Source organism: Capricornis sumatraensis, chromosome 15 (assembly GCF_032405125.1).
Source record: "Capricornis sumatraensis isolate serow.1 chromosome 15, serow.2, whole genome shotgun sequence".
NCBI lineage: Eukaryota > Metazoa > Chordata > Mammalia > Artiodactyla > Bovidae > Capricornis > Capricornis sumatraensis.
The window spans coordinates 42878672-42895737 of NC_091083.1; the positions used below are offsets into that span (position 1 = coordinate 42878672).

Below are 17066 nucleotides of genomic sequence, written 5' to 3' on the forward strand. Positions count from 1 at the left end.
GCAGTCCAAGGGACCCTCAAGAGTCTTCTCCAACACCACAGTTCAAAAGCATCAATTCTTCGGGCTCAGCCTTCTTCACAGTCCAACTCTCACATCCATACATGACTACTGGAAAAACCATAGCCTTGACTAGATGAACCTTAGTCGGCAAAGTAATGTCTTTGCTTTTGAATATGCTATCTAGGTTGGTCATAACTTTCCTTCCAAGGAGTAAGCATCTTTTAATTTCATGGCTGAAGTCACCATCTGCAGTGATTTTGGAGCCCCAAAAAGTAAAGTCTGACACTGTTTCCACTGTTTCCCCATCTATTTCCCATGAAGTGATGGGACCGGATGCCATGATCTTCGTTTTCTGAATGTTGAGTTTTAAGCCAACTCTTTCACTCTTCTCTTTCACTTTCATCAAGAGGCTTTTTAGTTCCTCTTCACTTTCTGCCATAAGGGTGGTGTCATCTGCATATCTGAGGTTATTGATGTTTCTCCTGGCAATCTTGATTCCAGTGTATGTTTCTTCTAGTCCAGCGTTTCTCATGATGTACTCTGCATATAAGTTAAATAAGCAGGGTGACAATATACAGCCTTGACATACTCCTTTTCCTATTTGGAACCAGTCTGTTGTTCCATGTCCAGTTCTAACTGTTGCTTCCTGGCCTGCATACAGATTTCTCAAGAGGCAGGTCAGGTGGTCTGGTATTACCATCTCTTTCAGAATTTTCCACAGTTTATTGTGATCCACACAGTCAAAGGCTTTGGCATAGTCAATAAAGCAGAAATAGATGTTTTTCTGGAACTCTCTTGCTTTTTCCATGATCCAGCGGATGTTGGCAATTTGATCTCTGGTTCCTCTGCCTTTTCTAAAACCAGCTTGAACATCAGGGAGTTCACGGTTCACGTATTGCTAAAGCCTGGCTTGGAGAATTTTGAGCATTGCTTTGCTAGCGTGTGAGATGAGTGCAATTGTGCGGTAGTTTGAGCATTCTTTGGCATTGCTTTTCTTTGGGATTGGAATGAAAACTGACCTTTTGCAGTCCTGTGGCCACTGCTGAGTTTTCCAAATTTGCTGGCATATTGAGTGCAGCACTTTCACAGCATCATCCTTCAGGATTTGAAATAGCTCTACTATATATGTAGTCACCTGTGATTAGTGGCTGTTGCAGGCTCATTCCTGCTTCCCTCCTCATTCATGCACCACTCTTGGGTGGAGAAGGGGTGTGGAATGGCTCTGCTTATTTAACTTCTATGCAGACTACATCACGTGACATGCCGGGCTGGATGAATCACAAACTGGAATCAGGATTGCCAGGAGAAATATCAACAGCCTCAGATATGTAGATGATACCACTCTAGTGGCAGAAAGTAAAGAGGAACTAAAGAGCCTCTTGAGGAGAGTCAAAGAGGAGAGTGAAAAAGCTATCTTGAAACTCAACATTTAAAAAAAAACAAAAACCCAAGATTCATGGCAAATAGAAGGGGAAAAAGTGGAAGCAGTGACAGATTTTCTTTTCTTGGGCTCCAGAATCACTGCAGATGGTGACTGCAGCCATGAAATTTAGAAGACACTTGCTCTTTGGAGGAAAAGCTATCACAGACCTAGACTTTGCCTACAAACATCTATATAGTTAAAGCTATGGTTTTTCCAGTAGTCATGTATGGATTTGAGAGTTGGACCATAAAGAAAGCCAAGTGCTAAAGAACGGATGCTTTTGAATTGTGGTGCTGGAGACTCTTAAGAGTTCCTTGGACTGCAAGGAGGTCAAACCAGTCCATCTTAAAGGAAATTAACCCTGAATATTCATTGGAAGGATTGATGCTGAAGTGGAAACCCCAATACTTTGGCCACCTGATGCAAAAAGCCAACTCATTGGAAAAGACCCTGATGCTGGCAAAGAGCAAGAGAAGGGAGCAACAGAGGATAAGATGGTTAGATAGCATCACTGGCTCAATGGACATAAATTTGAGCAAAGTCTGGGAGATGGTAAGGGACAGGGAAGCCTGGCATGCTACAGCCCATGGGGTTGCAAAGCGTGGGACATGACTTAGTGCCTGAATAGCAACAACTAAGATAAAAGTGAGTCAATTTAGCCTCTTCCACAACAACTGAAGCCCTAAAAACAAATAACTTAGACTGGCTTCCCTGGTAGCTCAGCTGGTAAAGAATCTGCCTGCAGTGCAGGAGACCCTGGTTTGATTTCTGGGTCAGGAAGATCCCCTGGAGAAGGGAATGACTACCTACTCCAGTATTTTGGCCTGGAGAATTGCATGGACTGTATAGTCCAAGGGTCACAAAGAGCTGGGCACGACTAAGTGACTTTCCCTTTCACTTTCACTAGATGCTTTAATGACTTAGCATCAATACAGAAGATGATTTCCAGATGAGTATGAGAAAGTATTAAAATTTGGGCAGAGAATGTGGGGGTGGGGCATGCAGGTATCCTGTATATATTCACTGAATCAGTACCTGCCCTCCCAGGGCAGGACCCCAGACCTGGAGGGCACAGAGGCAGATGGGGTATCCTGCAAGGACAGACTTTCTGGGCTTAAAGGGCCAGGAATGGGGCAGTCTGAAGACTCAAGAGTGGACAAGGTGACCCCCAGAAGGAACCTGGGGAGACATAAGTGTCAGACACCAGAGAGGAGAATGGAAGGAGGCTGAGAAGGAGTGATTTAGTGTCCTGGAATGAGGGGCAAGTGGTGTCTATGAACATAAACCTCCTTACAGGGGAGTATGTGCTCTCTTGGGAGATATTCCACCATGTGGCATCCACTGCTGGATATCCAAATAAGCAATTAAAAAAAAAAGAGTGACATTGAGTGATATTAATTTGTCCTTCATCTGAAAGATACACACACCATTAGGACATACTCTTAGTAAATTTAGGTTTTCTAGTGTGCCCCAAATAATAAAATGGAGGTGATTCAACCTCTTGGGAAGGTACAGTGAAGAATGATAACTGGGGATAATGTGTCTGTTCACTTTGTAGATGTTCTTCAGCTTCCTCGAGAAGAATGTGGATTATGAAACGTTCAAAGCCTTCAATGATGCATGCCTGGTCTACGACGGCCGACTTGTGATTGACAGCAACTTCCACACCAACGACATAGCCATCAGAGCTGCCGGCCCCCTCACCAAGTTCTCCAATAGGTACTACTCGAATGAGTGGACTCACAGCAACTTCAATTCCAAAGAGATTGGCTTCCAGCTGGCAGCAGCGATGCTCAAGCTCTTTGATCCGACTCTGGAGCCTGTGACTGAACCACCAGCTGACCTTGACCGACTCATCCCCATATACAAGGGAGCCAAGATTAAAGGTTTGTAGAGGGCCACCCTCATCCCACTGCTGCAGCCACTGGTTGGATCTGGACCAGCCAGCCCCATTTCCCATAGGCTTGGTGAGGAGACGCGGCTGTGCATCAGTGGCTTTGCAAAGAGATGTGGGGAGGGGGGCTCTCTCATGTTTAACTGTTTATGATGGACCTGATTCTACCATGTCAGAACTGTGATGGTCACTCTATGTATATGGCCTTTGAGACTAGGGGATGGTCAATAACTTGCCCAGAGGCTCCTCACCACTAGTGTGTGGTGTGATGCCCTGACATCTTGCCAAACTTTTATTCTCACTGAAAGTTGAGAGATCAGGAGAGCTTCCAAGACTCCCAGGCTTCAGTCTGCTGTCTGAAATAATAAGCACAACTCTTAGCAGCTATAAATTGGGTCCACTTTAATCCCCTCTGTTTTATTGGCTCCTAAGGAGGTTATCACGTGAGTAACACAGAATTTCCTTATATTTGGGAGATGGACCTTCTGTCAGAAAAATGCACATATTTATAGAATTGTGTATATGTACTTCCAGAGAATTGATGGGCCAACCCCCATAATCATCCATGGACTCCAACTCCTGGGGGGAGGGTCTGTGAATCCTAATCCAGTAGACAGAACATCAGTCTAAAGGGACTGAAGCCCAACATCCCAGTCTTTGTGTTTATCTGCCCAGCAAGAGGTCATGATCTCCTCCTGACTCTGGACAAGACCTTAGGGAAGGTGGTGGCCGTGGAAAAAGACAACAAATCCTGGTTGTCAGAAGCTGCTCAGAGTGGGACCTGGCTTGGGCTTCTGGGGCCAGCTAGAAATAGTAACCGTTTCATAATCTACGTTTTCTAAAGCCTTGAACAAGGCCTTTATTGACTTTCCTTATAACATTTACTTTTTTTAGTATGTTGGTTACACAGTGAAGGAGGACAGAGAAAGGGAACCTCTTGGCCACGTTTACAAAGTCTTGGTTGGCCTTGGTAGGTGGGGATTAGAGGGCCATGAGTTATGGGAAGTCAGGATGCACAGGGTCAGCCTGGGCATCTTAGAGCATTGGTGCCTGTATTGTGTGCTGTTATGGCACATTCACATTGGCTGTATTACATGTTATCAACCCCAGGGTGTTCCTTGCTAACAGAGGCACTTTGGTGGGAAAGTGAGCAGCACACACCACAGGAGGTGTCTCTGGTGGTCTTGTGGTGTAGATGTAAGCCCTGCTACCCATTTGTTCACCCAACTGAAATAAAACGTCTAAAACTGGCCTTTTCCACTAGGAGGCATCCTCCCTGGGTCTTACCATTACTTGCATGTCTCCAAGCCCGCCATTCCAACCCCTTTGGAGGTACAGAGGGCCCAGTCTGATTTTGTAAGTATTTTTCCTGAATTTCATTTTACTTTCAAATATAGCACTTTGTTTCTGGGGGAAGGGGGTGAAATCCTTAATCCACAGTTTTTAGTGTCATGTATTGGTTCTTGCATCAGAAAGCTATGGACCAGCTGGCCCCTGAAATGGCCCCTACTCATTCCTGCCCCTTGGTTTCCATGTCCATGAATGGTCCCCACCCGCACTGACCAGGGCTGACGTATGTGGCCGGCAGGATATTGCATAAATGATAGCGTGTGCCTTCCGAGGCCAGGTCCTGAAAGATCCGACAGCTTCCAACTTGCACCCTCCTGGGTCACTGCTACCATATCATCAGGGCACCCGGTTGGCCCTTTGGTGGGGTCCGCATGGAAAGGAATTGAGGATTCCTGCCCCGGACATTCCACAATTTGCTAGTCATGTGAGGAGCCATCTGTGTGAGTGGTCCTCCAGCCCTAGTCCAACCTTCAGATGATGCAGCCCTGGCTGATACCTTGACCACAAATTTTGCAGGAGACCATGAGCCAGAATCCCCTAGCTAAGCTAGTCCCAACTTCTGTGATTCCCAAACACTAAGGCTTTAAAAGTTGATTGTCATTTTAAGCCATCTATATTTTAGAGCAGTTTTAGGTTCACAGCAAAATTGAGAAAAGGGTACAGAGATTTCCCATACATCTCTTGAGCCTCTCATGCATAGCTGCCCCCGTTATCAACATCCCCACCACCGGGTATGTTTGTTACAACTGATGAACCAACATGGGTGCATCATCACCAGAAGCCCACAATTTACATGATGATTCACTCTTGGTATTGTACATGCTGTGAGTTTGGACAAATGTATGATGACATGGGTCCACCATAGTGGTGGTATACAGACCAGTGTCCCTACCCAAAGAATCCCTTCTGTTCCAGCTGTTCTTCCCTCCCTCCCTTCTCTGCAACTTTTGGCAACCAGTGATCTCTCTTTTTACTGTCTCCATAGTTTTGCCTTTTTCAGAATATCATAGAGTAGGAATCATACAGTCTGTCACCTTTTCAAATCAGCTTCTTTCACTTAACAATTTGCGTTTAAGTTTCGTCCATGTCTTTTCATGGCTTGAGAGTCCATTTCTTTTTTAGCCCTGAATTATATATATATATATACACACACATATATATGTACATACACATATATATACACACACACATATATATACATATATATATATATATATATACACACACATATATATATATATATTCTGCTGTCTGGATGAACCACCAGTTTATGTATCCAACTACCTCCTGAAGGACATTAAGCCACAAAGTTCTGAGGTAGCCTGTGATGTATCCATCGATAATTAAAATTCTCGATGTCACCTCTGTGGCGACAACAGGCGAATTGCTGAGGGTCTGATGTCTGTCCGGACCCCCTGGTGCTCCTGCTCCTCTGAATGACACGGGAAGACCATAGAGGTGAAGCAGAAGCTGCGTGTGCTTGGGGATTGCGGCGGGAAGACGGTGTTCCCCTGGCTTCAAGGTAGCTAGAAAGGAAGCAAGGACACAGGGTGGTTGGCCAGTTGGGGTCTCCCCAGGTAGGGTTATCTGGCAGCTGGCCCCATAGTGGCATCTGTTGTCAGCTGAGGGTTTCCTTCCTGGTGTGTCACGTTTGTGTTTCATCAGTGAGGCAATTGCTGGAGGTTGCCTGCTTCCATTCCCATTTTCACATCCTGAATTTTTTTTTTTTTTGGAAGGTTAGCAGTCTAACTTAAAATAAGCACATTTCCCAGATTTCCTTGAGAATGAGGTCAGCCACATGGCAGGTCCTGACCAGTGAGATGTAGTAGAAACTGATGGAAAATTCCATCAGGAGAACAGACTCCAGACTTCCCAGGCTTCTGGCCCCTCTTTGGGAAGTCAGAATCCCAGTGTTCCAGTTGTCTGACCATGGACTTTGGGCAAGTTATCAACTCCTCTGCTTTTCTGGGATCATTAGGGATCATATATAAAGTAGCACTCACTTCAGGGAATAAAACAGGTGGCCCATCAGTGGTGGATGTTGTTAATCATAGTTCCAGTACTGAGTTCCAGTTCTAGTACTGAGACCTGGTTCTGCTGAGGAAAGGTCAGATGCCATGTGTTTAAAACTTATTTCCCTTGGGCCTTTCCAAGATTCTTTTAGGCTTGTCCCATATCTGTGGTCTGATGCAAAATGTTCTTAAAGTAAAGACCATAGCCAATGGTCTCCAGTCTCTATTGCTCTGTAACAAAGCTTAGCAACATGAAGCAGCCCTTGGACTGTGCTCAGATTCTGTGGGTTAGGAATTTGGACAGGACATAGTGTGAGCAGCTTGCTTCTGCTCAGCTGGGAAGACTTAGTAGACTAGGGGTAGCCCAGTGACTGGGTCCTCTGACCAAAGGCTTGTCACTGACCTGGGCTGGCACAGCTCAGCCACAGAGATTGCTGGCCAGAGCATCACACCTGGGCTGCCCATGTCACCTGGGCTTCCTCACAGCCTGGTGGCCTCTGAGTGGTGAGACTGCCTGCATGGAAGCTCAGGACTCCCAAGTGCAAGGGTCCCCACCAGCCAGCTGGACATTGCACTGCCTTTTATGACTCGGCCTTGAAAGTCAAATAGCAGTCACTACCCCCACATCCTCTGTTGGAGCAGTCACAGCCCAGTGGGATTCAAGGAGAAAGGACAGAGAGTTCATCTCTCAAGGGGAAGATAGTCAAGGTCACGTGTAGAAGAGCATGTGGGATGGGGCACCATTGGGGCCATCTTTGGAAAGTGTAGTTTGCCACCAATGATGTAAACAGGAGGCAACTCGGATGATGAGTTTGGAGTGTGATCAACAGACACTTTGGTCTTTGTAGATAAATACCTGGGACCAAGTAGTTTCAAAAACTAGGAAATACTGGACTTGATTTTGGACAGAACCAGATTCTTCAAGGACGGTGTGTGATTTCTCACATGTAGTATCATTTGTTTATGAACCAGTGGGAATAAAGTCAGAGGATGCGCCAAAGGAAGTTTTAGTTAATGACAGTTTTAATAAGACTAGAACTTGAATAGCTTCTTTGGCTGGTACTGTGACAGTATTTGAGCAGGAACCCTGACTGTAATTAACCATGTTGTCAGGCAGGCCTCCTTTTTAATTAGTACAAAAGATCTAAACAGATTTTCCCCCCATTTTATTCACCAAGAAAAAAAAAATGTAGGATGGTTCCATGGCAATCTTTTGGGGTTGGAATTAATTTGATTAAGTAAAATTGTTGCCAAAATGGCCAGGCAGTTGCCTAAATATCACCAGTGGGTGGAGAATGGAACCCTTGGAGCAGTATTTCACTTGAGAAACTAAATTACTGTTCTCACAACGATTGTAGTACAGATGAACCTCTTCAGACTCTTATAACTCTCTCCTTGGGATATTTAAGTAAGAGATACTTGAGTAGTTCACTTGGTAGCCCGACAAAAGGAAGAATGGGGTCCCCAAGTTGTCTACATAATAAACTGATCTACAGATTCCAGTCCACATGCTTGGTTGGCTTATCCTCATGGAATAAAGAAATTTGTCACAACAAACCCTGCCTTGGATACCACTAAATTTAAAACTGTGTATTCATCGTGGGAGCTGAAACCTGGGTTTCTAGCATGCTGAGTCTGATTACCCCTGGGTCTTCCACTTGGCATGAATTACAGAGGTATGTTCCAATCTTTGTCAAAATCATAAAGGAGCTCAAAAGAATAATTATATTCAGGAAAAGATGGGAGACAAAAAAAAAAAACCCACATCAGAACCAGTTACTCTGTCAAAATTTTAAATTCAAGGCCTGAATATCCTAACAATTAACTCATGTACTTGAAGAAACTCACCACATCCCCAAGAACTGGAAAGCGTGTGAAACTATCACTGTTACCCCAGAATCCCTCATGGGGTGGCCAGGCTGGAAGCCACCTGAAGTCCTTGTTTAAGGATAAGCAGAAAGTGTTCTGGACTTCACTGGATTTTCCCATCTGCTGTGACTAGAAATGACCTAAGAAATTTAGATCAGTCTGCCCAGCCCCATGGGGTAACTTGTGTCTGAGAAACCCATCTGTAGGTGACTTGTCTTTCGCGTCAATGCAAACTGTTTCCATGCCACAGGCCCAGGATGGCCCCCTAGTTATGTGATCACAGTGCCAAGTCTTATTAACAATAGTCATGGTCAGTTCCAGAGTTAAGCTGAGCTGTTTCTGCACCACTGGGCCTTTCCTTCCTCCATGCAGCTGCTCTCTGAGCTGTTTAAGGGCTGAGACACACAGAGGCAACCCACAGATTGTAATTCGACTTTTAAATTTAAAAAAATAAGGACTTCCCTGATGGCCCAAGTGGGGAAGAATCCGCCTGCCAATGCAGGGGATAAGGGATCGATCCCTGGTCTGGGAAGCTTCCACATGCCTTGGGGGCAACTGAGCCCATAAGCAAGTACAGAACCTGCTCTCTAGGGCCTGTGCACAGCGACAAGAGAAGCCACCGTGATGAGAAGGCTGTGCACCGCAATGAAGAGCAGCCCCTGCTCGCCGCACCTAGAGACACCTGAGCAGCAGGGAAGACCCAGCACAGCCAAAAGTCAAATAAAGGAATAAAAATTATTAAAAAAAATAAGACCAACTCGCCTCATCCCCAAATAAGGAGACCCACAATGATGCTGACGACTCATTAGCCCTCCTGAACGGGATGACCTCAGAGGGAGGACCCATGATGCTCAGATTCTCCACCAGCAACCTGCCAGGACCCCACGGAAACATGGCAAGACACCACCCATGGAGTCACTGTGAGCCTCGCTCCAAGGTGCTCCGTATCCCCCGAATCAGCCTCCAAATGCTGGTGCTTGTGAGCCATTGTGAGAGCAGGATATTCAGTGAAAGTCTTTGCCGAGCCCAAAATATTAGTAGCCATGTTGGTGGATCTCAAGACGTACCCCTTGGATGTCCAAGTGCTTTTCTGTAATCACTGAGCATAAATAAGTTTCAGAGATGAAGAGGAGGGTCCAAGGCCTTGTGGGATCCGCTCTCCACTGAGCCCTGGGGAAATCTGGCACCAAAACTATAGCAAGCTATGGCCAGTGCCCCCTCTCCTGGGACCCCAGGCACCCTACCTGTGAGGTCAGGGGGCAGCCCCTCCCCCAGCTGCTCATGACCTTCACCAAGGCACCCCTGAGTGAAAAGGGCCTCCAAGGGTCAACTTTACTTGCTGGCTCATCATAGCAAAGCTGTTTCTGAATTAAATACACACACAGCTAGAGCATGATGAATGTTTCTGTTATGTGCATCTCTAAGGATAAACGTAAGACTTTAAAGACTATTTGAGTTTGGTACCAGCAGCTTTAGTCTTAGCACCCACCCCCCCCCATTAACATTTTGTTAAAATGTTGACACAAAAGCAAATAAATTATCCCATGTATTTTTATGAAAATAGAATGAATCTGTGCAAGTTATAAAAATTACAAATTGTTACACTGTACTTCTGCAGTATAAAATGTACTGGAAACATATTTCCCTGTTATGAGATACAGTTTACTAATAATTTCTATTGGATACACTGTATCCCATTGTGCAGATATACCATTGTTTTGTTAGATAACACCTCATTGCGTGTTGTTTTCATCCCTTTGCTATGGAGGTAGATTTCCTCTCTGTATCCATCCATCTCTATGATGATGGACTTTGTGCACCTCACTTGGGGTGCCATCCTCCAGCTCTTTTCTAAACTGTGTTTGTTCTGTCCCCTACTGTTACGCACATCCTTGGGGCTGGGCCAGGACTTACCTGTCAACCCTCCCCTATGTCTCACCTTGTGCCTTTATGATTGACTGGTTCCTCCTCAGAGCTTAGCCACATGATACCCAAACACCCACCAGTTGCTTCAATTTACTTAAAAATCCAGGTAAACCATGTGTTCTTGTTTAGACAGTGTCTCCAGGGGATGTCCAGGACTCAGTAAATGTTTGGGATCCTTGCAGTTCACCTTGTGGTGGATTTCTAAATGTCACACTCAAGTTCAGGGCAAAAGCTTAAATCAATATGCTCTCAGGAGAGATTTACTGAACATTATTGTGTCCTGGGTTTAGAGTCCAGAGCCAAAGTGCAGGTTCAACCACCACCAGCCAAACCCAGGTTTGTCCACAGAGGTTCTGCTTGTTGCTGGAGCCGGTGGGAAGCATGACTCCAGCTGTTTGGTCGGTGGCCGCCAGGGGCTGAAATAGAAAAAGTAGTCATGACTGCAGCAGAGAGGCGTCTTTCCTCGTCACCTGGGTTCACATGGTGGTTTCAGTCAGTTTCTAGAAGACATGAAGCGAAGAACCTCCACGTCTCCTAACTTACCAGCTAACAAGTAGCCCACACATTGTGTGTGTGTTTATTTCCCATGAGCTTGAACCTTCTTCATAGAAACAGACCCTACCAGTCAAACCTCCCCAAACCCAGCTGTCAGAGATTTACCTTTACCTTGCTTCCTCTGTTCGAGTAAAATTTTAAAAACTGTCATTCCTTTTGACCACCTTTGACTAGGAGCTTTTCTCAAAGTGGTACTGTGAAAAATTAAGAAAGTTAACAGTCTTAGAACACCTCACAGGAGAGAAAAGACCCAGTTCCACGTACCAGCTGAGTGAGGTATTGAAGAATGGAGAACTGGCCGTAACCTAGCAACCAGTTTAGAAACGTGGAGTGATGTAGTCACAGTGTGAAATATCCCGAGGAACTTTCAGTCATTAAGTCCACATGCGTGGTTTCTGACACGCACTTACCTTCAGTTGAGCTTGGTCAATACCTACCTCTGTGATTTGCAGCAAGCAAAGCAATAACATATACCCTGTTATATTTGAAAAATAAATTGCTGTGATTAAGTTGCCAAAGTCCAGACATGTTTCTAATGGAGTTTTTCTGATTCCCACCCCGACAGGGTTCAGAAATAGTAACGGGTAACGTGAAGAATGGGAATTACTTCCGCATCCACATCAACAAGTACAGGATGGTAGAAACCATCACGTGCCTTTCCAAAGTGCCTTTCCCTGCCTCCAACTACATCCGCTTGTTTGGTCAGCATGAGCAAGCCCTCAACAACCTGTGCGCTCGGTATGAGGATGGGCTGGTCCCAGATCTCTACAGGTAAGCTGGGCATTGCCCTCTCCTGAACGGAAATGCAAACACAGGCAGTCGGTGTCTTGTGAATGAGAGAGGTATATTTTTATGCACCAGAAAGTTGATGGGAACCCCTGGGAGAGCTATGCTGTGCTCAGTTGCTCAGTCATGTCCAACTCTTTGCGACCCTATGGACTATAGCTCCTCTGTCCCTGCGGATTCTCCAGGCAAGAATACTCAAGTGGTTGCCATGCCTTCCTCCAGGGGATCTTCCCAATCCAGGGATCGAACCCAGGTCTCCCACATTGCAGACGGATTCTTTACCATCTGAGCCACCAGAGAAAACCTGGAGAAGTTAGAGCTTCTCAACAGTGAAGGGTGTGAGACCACCAGCATCAGCCAGAGAATGGAGAAGCCCACAGAGGAGAAAAGCATGGACTCTTGGTGTGTCCGCACATGGCCCTGTGGCCACGTGTAGGCTTGGTTCCAGACATATCCCTGCACGGCTTCCACGCCACAGATGATATTCAAGTCTCTCTTGAGATATAGGCTGCTAAGAGTAGTGATCAGAAACGTAAGAAGTCAATTTGGAGGCAGAATGCAGAGGCACCTGGTCCTGGTGGGAATCCCACCACCGCAGGCAGGGTGTCTGTGACTCCAGCCACCTTCTCAGGGCACATGCTCTAACAGAGGAGGGTGACCATTTGCCTAAGGCATTGAATTCTGCTCTGGCAGGTTACTCAGACTGGGTGCTCTAGATCCCAGTCTTTTCAATTCAGAGAACTTATCCTATAACTCTAGGAAGGCTAGAATTTTAGAGTAGAACTCTCAATCTGCTGCTTAGAAAGGTTAGGAGAATTTCCCTCTGTCCACAAAACAAGATGACAACAAACAGAGATGTGGAATTCCAGGGTCCTCAGTAGCCACAGGGGAGTCTGAAGCATCAGAAGCAATTCCTCTTCCCTCTTATAAGAATGTTTTTAAGTTGTAGAAGACATCATAGAAACAAACAAACAGTATATAAAGCATGTATGTACTTTAAAGGATAATAACCTTACTTAGAGGCTTCTCGGGTGGCGCTGGTGGTAAAGAACCTACCTGCCAGTGCAGGAGAAATAAGAGATGTGGGTTCGATCCCTGCGTCAGGAAGATCCCCTGGAGGAGGGCATGGCAACCCACTGCAGTATTCTTGCCTAGAGAATCCCATGGACGGAGGAGCCTGGCGGGCTGCAGTTCGTGGGGTCACAAAGAGTCAGACACGACTGAGTGACATCACATGCACGCACACATGCAACCTACTTCAAAGCACCAGTCTGATCACACCCACCTCCATCTCCTTGGTGCTCACCACTGTCCTGTGATTTGGGTTAGTCATTCCCTCTCTTTCTTGGAAAGCAGGGATCAGCCAGCTTTCCCTATAAAGGTCAGGGTGGTAAATACTTCCGGCTTCAGGGGCCACATGACTTCTGTTCCAAGAACTCAAGTCAGCGTCCATGCCGTGAAATCCGCCACGGACTGTCCGTAAACCAGTGAACGTGGCTGTGTCCCAGTAAACCTGCGTACTGAAACAGGCAGCAGGCCAAGCCTTGTTTTAAAGGTGTACCACGTATCTGTGGTTTCCTAAATGATGTACTGATCCGTTTTACCTGTTTTGAATCAATTCTGTGGCTGCTGAAGAAAGTCAGCACTCCATCTGGGGCTCTTGTTTGCGAGCTTGTCCGTGGCCGTGTATGTAGCTGGAGGTCGTGTGTTTTCCCTGCTGTGTGATAGTCCCAGGATAACAAAATCATCCTGAAGCTCATCTGTCCATTTTCAGGTTGATGGATGTTCAGATGGTTCTGGTTTGGTGCGGTTGGTGTCATGGGCACACCTCTTTGCAGGTCCTTCTCTCAGGTGTACTAGGTGATGCCCAGATGTTGCCCATGGTAGTGGTGTCTGTTCCACTTGCTCAGCTGGCTATGAAAGCCCTCCACAACTCTGGCAGGCCCCTGCACCATTCAACTTGGAACATTTGGCCATCCTGGTGTTGTGGGAAGCTGTCTGACCTGCGTCGTAGTGTTCTCTTCCCTGGTTTCTAATGCAGTTTAGTGGTTTTCATTTGTTTGTGTGACCATTCATGGTAGTTTCTAGGAAATGCTTGTCTATGACATTTGTCCATTTTTGGGCAGGATATCATCTCTTACTAACTCCCAGTATTCATTTATATGTTCTGGATACAAACTTGGTTTGTTTTGTTTCCTTCCTACATCTTCTTCTCTTTTGAGGCTTGTCTTTTCACTTCCTTTATGAAGAAAGTGGATTCAACCAAGCATTCTGGTCAACCAAGCATGGATTAGGTAGTACCATAGTGTTTACTATTGAAAAAATATGCATGTAAGTGGGTCCACACAGTTCTAATCAGTACTATTCAAGGGTCGACTCTGTAGATCTTGATTTATGTGGGTCTCTTTAAATAGCTCGATAAAGGTTTATTATTTTCTGCATTAATGGCTTGTGTTATTTTCATTTGATATCATCCAAAGTAGACTTCCCTGCTCAGCTGGTAAAGAATCTACCTGATATGCAGCAGACCCCAGTTCAATACCTGGGTCAGGAAGATCCCCCTGGAGAAGAGAGAGGCTACCTACTCCCGTATTCTTGGCCTTCCCTGATGGCTCAGTTGATAAAGAATCCCCACGCAATGCCAGAGACCTGGGTTTGATCACTGGGTTGGGAAGATCCCCTGGAGGAGGGCATGGCAACCCACTCCAGTATTCTTGCCTAGAGAATCCCCATGGACAGAGGAGCCTGGCAGCTGCAATCCATGGAATCTCAAAGAGTCAGACACGACTGAGCGACTAAGCACAGCACATGATCCAAAGTTCTTTAGGTTTTTATTACTGTAGTAAGTATCATTTTCTTACTTATTGCTGCTATATGGTTTATGGAAATGCGCTAACTTTTTATATGGTCTTATAGTCTGCAAATTTGCTAAGCTCCTTCATCCATTCAAATAATTTACGTGTAGATTCTTTTAGATTGTCCACACAAAAAATTATATCATCTGCAAAGAGTGACTGTTTTGTTTCTTCTTTTTCAATCTCTGTAGCTTTTTTTCTTTTACTTGTCTTACTGCACTGGCTAAGATGTATGATAGAAGTTGGGATAGAAGTAGTGATGGATGGCACCCTTGCCTCATTCTTAATTTTAAAGGGAATGCTTTCAATATTAAGTGTATGACATTTGCCATACATAATTTTGTAGATAATTTTTTCATGATAAAAAAGTTTCTTTTTATTACTGTCTTGCTAAGCATTTTTAGCATGCATGGATTTTTTTTTCCAGGAAGAGTACTTAACTTTTGAAACATTTTATTTATGAGGATGTCTTCCTATATGTTTCCCATTATAAATTATACTTTAAGTATCAAACTTCTTAATCATAGACTTTCTCTCCTTAAATCTTTGTAGACTTGACTGCATTATTTATTGAAAATAAAACACTGCAAGTATTTAGAAAGTGAATTCATTTGTTCCTTATCATCTTGGTAGGGATTTATTGTTGCTCTCAGTCTTACCCAAAATATTGGAGCTGGTGGGGTATCAGTTCTTTGTCAAAGAAGATTTTTGTGGGAGCTATGTATTAAGAGTCTTCTCTGAAAAGAAAATTTGACCAAATTCAAAAGCTGTTGTCAGGGTTTTTTTTTTTCCCTGAGAAGAAGGTATGTTGAAAGAGACAGACTTTGTGAGTTTGAGACCACTGGTTGGGGCACAGCTGTTAACTGATGGTAGAAATAATTTTAACAGTTAATTTGATTTGCTAGGAGTGAATACTTGGGATGGAAGATGGGACAGCACTGGCTATTGGGACATGCCAATTGACATATGTAAGAAAGTTTCAGGGGGAATAGTGGTTAACTGCAGAAGGGACTGCTGATCACGTCCTAGTGTGGTACCCAGGGTGCCCCCAGACCCCGCCCATCCCTCCTGGATGCACGTTAGCGTGCGCGAACAGCTGCGGCCACGTTCTTTTCAAGTGCCACGAAATGCTGCCAGGCCCCGTGCTGATTCTTGGCCCTGTCCGCTTGCCCTGTCTGCTGTCAGACCCGCTGGCAAAGCTCTTTCCCAGCAGGCAGGGTGAATGGTTTAGCTGATTTTGGCCGAGATATGATTACCGATTGTTTCCCTGACCTGGGCAGCACCAGCAACCTCTCTTGTTCAAATCTGGGCGTGATTCCATCTGCTGCATCTGGGGGCACCTTCCTTCAGGCTGCAGGGGCTGACCATTAACTAGCCGCTCTGTCTCCAGCAAGGCAGACGTGACCTCAAGGTCAAGTTCCTCTCTGAGTTCAGCAAAACCCTCTGGATCCTTTCTCTCCACTTGCCTCAAGCTAGTCTCACGCCATCATGGACCAGGACAGAGGCAGTGCTGGTCGCCACAGTGGGAATAGTGGCAGCCTCACAGGCAGACGCCATAGCAGACAAGGCCTCGCCAGCCGGGGGTCTGGCTGCCCGAGGACAGGCTCACTTGGAGCCGTTTGGGGCACGTGGTGGTGGCCGAGCAGTCAGCAGTGATACCCAAGCCCACAGCTGTCGCAGGACGGCAGTGCAGCTGAGGGTCTGGAGCCAGGCTGGCTTGGAATCTACCTCTGGTTTTTCTTTTGTCTTCCCCTTGGTGCGCCCATGCAAGCTGCCAATGATGAAGATAACAAATTCACCCCTGGTGACCCTGTGTGTGCACCTGTGACTGTGTGTGTCTGCGCGAGTGTGTCTGCTGGAGTATGTCTGCTGATGTGTGTGGAAGAGACAGAAATAAACTGATGGGTTGACTGATTTATCACTTTGAAAAAAGAAAGGAGTCCAAGTAATCATTTGTTCCTTTCTGAACCATCCAGCATTGAAAATCATGTAACAAATATGTTAGAAAATGAACTTTTCCCTGATCTTCCCCTTGGAGCCCCTGTGTCCCGCAGTGGCCCACACACACCTACACACACCTGTCATGACCTCTGTACCCCCAACCCCTACCCACTTTGACAGCAGCCCCTTCCCTCCGCCTGCTGGTGCTGCTCCGCCCTCAGATACTGGGGCAGAAGCAGCTTCCTCGGAGTACCGGGGAAGCAGAGATGGGAACTGTGGGTGAAGAGGAGAAGGAGGCTGAGGCGGGTCCCTGCAAAGTCCCCATCACGGGGCTCCAGTAAGGCCTGTCCCATCCTGTGCCTTCCCCACGTTCTCAACTGTCCTCATCTTCATTTACCCCTCTTAGCGGTTGGCCCTGTGAAGAAAAGCTCTTGCCTCCTGAATCCCTTCCCCTT

At 45.9% G+C, this 17066-nt stretch overlaps 1 protein-coding gene across 1 annotated transcript in view; it reads left to right on the plus strand.

Annotated features, from left to right (window-relative positions):
- The window catches only part of CFAP61 (cilia and flagella associated protein 61), a 236047-nt gene that overhangs the window by 182464 nt on the left and 36517 nt on the right, over positions 1-17066 (plus strand). The window contains exons 22-24 of the mRNA XM_068986759.1: positions 2982-3309; positions 4582-4673; positions 11595-11800. Coding sequence (XP_068842860.1) covers positions 2982-3309; positions 4582-4673; positions 11595-11800 — 626 coding nt within the window. The remainder of the gene's footprint in view (positions 1-2981; positions 3310-4581; positions 4674-11594; positions 11801-17066) is intronic.